Here is a 5,499-nt window from a genome sequence, read left to right on the forward strand (position 1 = left end):
CAACTAACGAACGACTTTACTCAAATTTAACTGCTCTGGTAGTATATTACAATATATTATCTTTGTTTTATAGATCTAAAAATATAATAATTGGTGGATGAATAGCAAAACCTAAGCGGCAAATTTAATGCCTTGTGTGTTTTTTAACATATATATTGTTATAAAATCATATAAAATTTGTTACGTTTTGTTTTGTGCAGTTAAGAAATAATTTAGCTATTTAATTATTACTTAAATAATTTAAGACATGTCATAGTTTTATGGGACTTAAATATATTGTTATATACTTTTTGGAGACAATTAAAATGATAATAATTTTTATTTTCTGTTTTTCTTTTATACTTTTAAACCGACAAATTTAATTTATTTCTAAGTTAATTTTTGATTATATATGTATTTCAAACGAAATTTAAATCCTCGATCTACAGAAAGATGAGGGTATACCATTGAGTTAGAGGTCTTTTGCTAAATTATAATAATTATTACAAAAATTTGTTAGGAGTTTTTTAGTTTTATTTATTTGTTAGGTCTAATATATAAGAAAGCAGAAGAAGTTTGTAAAACTTTCTAAATTAGCCACTCAATTAAAACAAATCATTAAAGGTTGTTCATTAATTTTCAAAATTGGTGTCACTTACAGCTAAACTACTAAAGATGAAGATATTTAACTACTAATTAAATGTCTAGCCGTTTTAGTGAAAAACAAATAACCAACTTGTTAAATATAATCAAAATTAATTAAAAAAAAATGCAAAATATATCTTATAAGAGTAAAAAAAAAAAAAAAATACAACAGTTTGATTTTTTTTTTACTTTTAAAAAAAGTAAAGAGATAAATATTGATATGATTAATCAATAATAATATAAATGATGTATTTTGGAAGTAGAAGAGAGAGTTGTTACATAAGTGGTGAGAGATAGCAAGAGCAGCTGTCATTGCTACCGCCCACCTTATCATGTGGACTATCTCCCTTTTGTTTAATATAATCAACCTAATTAACTCTTTAATTTTAATTATTACATATTTATTAGGTGTACACCTATCTATAAACAACCCTCCTTAATCTTTTTTCACTTCTCTCTATATAATTACTTTCTTTATTTCTTTTTTTAATCCCCAAAATGTTTCATTTTATACTATTTTTAGAATACCAAGAAAATCAAATATAAATTTAAACCCAGCTTATAATAATAAAAACAAACAAACATATATATATATATATATATATATATATATATATATATTTGAAAATAATATATTTTAATACATGGATGGAGTTGGATGGAAATGGGAAAGGTATGCGGTTAGCCAACTCATCTTTGTTTTCCAACCATTTATTGATACAAACAGCCTTACCACTCACTCACTCAAACACACTCCATGTGTGTGTCTATGTGACACAAACCATGTGTTTCTTTCTTTTTAGTTATTCTTACATTCATTTACATGTATACTTGCATAAACAATTAAATATTCAAATTTTAACAATATTAGAGTTTTCATTCCACTATATGTTTAGGTTGTTTCTGAGCATAGGTAGGTTCTTGTTTTTCTCATATACATCTCATGTGAACCAACAAATGTGAGCCAGCTTATTAGATGATGAAAGAAGAACCTTTTTTCAGCTGAATTATGTGTTAGTTCATTGGTTGCTTAAAGAATAAATTTTTTTTATTAGAAAACAGTGTCATGTCAGCTCATAGGTTGTTGAAAGAAGACACTTTTGCATAAACTTTCGATTGTGCTAATGGTAGTGCCAAACCGTTTGGCATTCTGTTATCATATTCTGCCGTCTCTCTTTTCTCATATACTGTCACACATTCGTTTTAAGTGTATGCAATACGTGACGTGTGTTTTCTTTCATACTCCACTTGAGAAAAAAACAAAATAAAGGCACGAAAATGATGACCAAAAGGAAGAAATGTCTTTTTTCGGTTTTTTATACATGTTTTATGTAAATCATGTTTTCTTTTTCAAAATATGTACCAAAGGGTAATAGTGTAATTCACCTTATATTTGTTTAGATAGAAAATGGAAAATGAAAGAAAAGGGAGATGCCCATGTATTACTCACACTATCACTCACTTTTCGTGAATGAAAGGCAACCCATGATATGCATCATATCACCTGTTCAACACTAACCACTTACTCAAAGTATTCCACACTCACTACACTTCACACTACTTCAATCTAACTCAAATTAAAGTAAAAAACTTGTGATTGATTATGTTTATAAAAAAAATTAAGAACTCATCTGCTTTCAATTTTCAATATTTTGAATTTAAATCAAGAAACAATCACATAAGTAACTAAACAATGAATCGTATCGAAGATTGTATGCATTAAATCAATGAAAATGATAAAATTTGAATGATGATCCAATAGCGTTACAATGGCATGAATTCATGTTATCATGTACCTCAAATCATATAGAATTTGGAAATTTGAGACGAATTTGAAATTAAATTCGAGAATTATGACATGGTAAATGAGAAGAATCAGTTTGGATTAATTAATTGTCAATGAATAGTAATAACAATTGAAAATGTAATATTTCACATTGATCTTGATGTAAGTAGCGTTTTTGAATTGTGATGTTGACCTTTTCTTTCTTCTTTCTTGCTTTCAGTAATGGCAATCTACTAAAGCTGGAGCAGAGAAAACTAGATGTTGTTGTGAAGAACTCGCAGTAAACTGAAACTGTGATTGAACGTCGTCAGCCACCTCCGGTGGCGGAAGGTTAAGATCCAACGATAACATACTATTACCCACCGGAGAATTTTCAATTATATGATTATCAGTACTGCTGTCGTCGGTGTTTGTTGAGATTCCAGTACTTCTGTTGATCGCCGGTGGAGTTGGCCGGTGTTTTCTCATGTGTCCGCCGAGAGCTTGGCCGGATAAGAACTCCGATCCACATATTGAACATTCGTGAACTTTTCCTCTGGTGTTGTTATTAATAATTCCTGTTTGAATCAAACCCGGTGAAGATGAAGGAGATTTCTGGACGTTATTACTGATGATCAAACTGTTCTTGTTTTCTTCGTCTTCTACCACGACTTTGTGTTGATCTTCATCAGAATATTCCATCAATGGCGGTTGAATATTAATCAAACCAGATTTCTTCTCTTCTACGTTAACCTTCGGCTTCTTATGACTTGCTCTGTGTCCACCTAAAGCTTGAAACGACGGAAACGTACGATTACACGTTTTGCACTCATACACATAGAACCCAGCTTTTCCACCGGCGGAAGAAACCGCCATCTCTGTAAATCTCCGACTACTTAACTTCTCGGTTTTCTGACGAATCTGATCGGATTTTTCCTCCTTGACCGGAGATACACTTTGAGCCAACATAATCAAACAATTCGCCATGTCTTCGTCTTCCTCCGTTGACATCTCAGATGACATCACCGGCGAGTGATCAGGTGTAAAGTTATTAATCAAACAGTCACTGTTGCCGGAGGTGGTGGAAATCCCAAAAGGCGAACAAGGCCGATTACGTTTTGTTCGTTTACCTCTAATGATTTGGCGAGCTCGATCACGACTCATACCCTCCGTGAATTCTGCCATGAACTCCATTTCCATGGCGAAACTGTGTGAATCTGTGTGAAGTGTGAGAGAGGGGAGAGAGAAAGAGAGACAGAAAGAGGAGTGGAGGGTTACTGGTAATGGAGAAAAGAGTGAGGGGTGTAGGCTCAATATATATACATAGTGAAAGGGTTAAAAATGTGAACAGTGAAAAGTTAGTGGATAGGAAGAGAAGGGTAGTAAAGTGTAAATTATGCTTCAAGTAGTTTGTTGCCAACAATCTTTCTTGCGTTTCCCTTCTTAAATATGTGCTTTTTAACAATTTCAGAACGCGTGATACTCACTCGCTTTAAATGTTCCTCGCGTGCTCTTCCTCCAATCTCCCACCTCTTTTTATTTTTCTCTTTTTTCTTATTTTGTATTTTTCTTTATGAACATGAAAATTACACTACTGTCCTCGTAAGAACATAAATCGATAAAAAAAATCTTTCAACACCATAGACATCCTATGCAAGTTTTCTACAATATATTGGGTAATTGGTAGAAAAACAGGGTTGGTGAAAATTCATTTCGAGAATCTATTGACTAAATTCGTGTTATATTTGTAATCTTGTGCTTATTGATATATCTTGTAATCAAAATTGATAGATATTAGGAATGACATTTTGAATGTGTTTGATCATTGATGGTAGTTGTAGAGAAGTGAACCTTCAAAACAAATATCATGTAGCAATGTTCCTTATCAAATTTTAGTAACACTTCTACACTATATTTCATTAGCAATTTTCAATACTAAGCTTTAGTACCATGTGGAACTATCACTTGAGTACATACTTTCATTCAATGCACCGAAAATTTTTCTTTCAAATCTACATTGCCCCTAGACCCCGCATGATCACGACCCAATTGGCCTCAGGCATTCGTCATTTCCAAGATAAATATAGTTAATATGAATGTGTACTTCACACCTCCTTAATCAGAATGAAGTTTTACTACCATGTTTTAGTACCAATCTTGAGTACATACTTTCGATACATGTACTCTTTCTTGACGTGTATTACCCTTAGCCCCCCCCTTTCATTGCCGCTAGCTGACTCAGAAGCAAGCTTTAGTACCATGTTTCTTTATCAATATCTAGTACATACTTTTAATACACACTTACATTCATTCTTCAAAAATGCGCACTAGACTTAAAACCCCGCAAGGGGTATGACCACCTTAGACTTTACAAGTGACCCATGTGTCTCCACCTTTGCCATTTTCTAGATCAAAGTAGCTAGAAGTGTGCACTTCGTAACTCCGGACTCAAAACCAGGTTTTAGTACCATGTTTCTTTATCAATTTCCAATAGACTTTTGGTATATGTGCTTGTTGTTCTCCTTTGAGCCTTGCACATCTAGACCCCCGCAAAGGGTATGCAATTACTTTAGCCCCCGTCGTTCTCCATTTTGAGGTTGAAGTGACTAATATGAGTGTTCACTTCATACCTCCTAACTCATAACCAAACTTTAGTAACATGTTTTAGTACCAATCTTGATTACATAGTTTTCATATCTACACTTACTATCCTCCTTTTGGACACATGCCCCTTGAATGGGGATACAACCTCCCTTCCCCCACCCCCACACAGTCATTTGTCATTGCTAAGATCAAATAGCTAACATGATTATGCATTTCATGCCTCGTAACTCAAAGTTAGACATAACTTAACATTTAAGTACTTGTATAAATATGACTTATTTAACATGCCGATAGAATCATGAACTTAATATGAGATAATCATAAATATTCTTTTTTTTTTCGGCTTTGTCTCTTTTAGTTATGCTCAATTATCTAATTACAATATCATCATTACGAGACATCTAATGTTGTGTTTTGAAGGTTAATATATGACTATTTTTTATTAATCACAAAACAAAAGAATTTTAGAGACTAAACTTGTAGCACATGCGATGATAGTGTGATTG

General features: G+C 32.7%; 1 protein-coding gene across 1 annotated transcript; it reads right to left on the reverse strand.

Annotated features, from left to right (window-relative positions):
* Positions 1-2,490: 2,490 nt before the first annotated feature.
* Positions 2,491-3,689, reverse strand: LOC145058679 (zinc finger protein ZAT5-like). Its single transcript, XM_079006587.1, has one exon. It carries the CDS (start codon positions 3,587-3,589, stop codon positions 2,627-2,629), a length of 963 nt encoding a protein of 320 aa, XP_078862713.1. The 5' UTR covers positions 3,590-3,689; the 3' UTR covers positions 2,491-2,626.
* Between the last annotated feature and the right edge of the window lie 1,810 nt (positions 3,690-5,499).

Source organism: Lactuca serriola, chromosome 6, assembly GCF_051521515.1.
Source record: "Lactuca serriola cultivar US96UC23 chromosome 6, Lser_US96UC23_V15, whole genome shotgun sequence".
Classification (NCBI taxonomy): domain Eukaryota; kingdom Viridiplantae; phylum Streptophyta; class Magnoliopsida; order Asterales; family Asteraceae; genus Lactuca; species Lactuca serriola.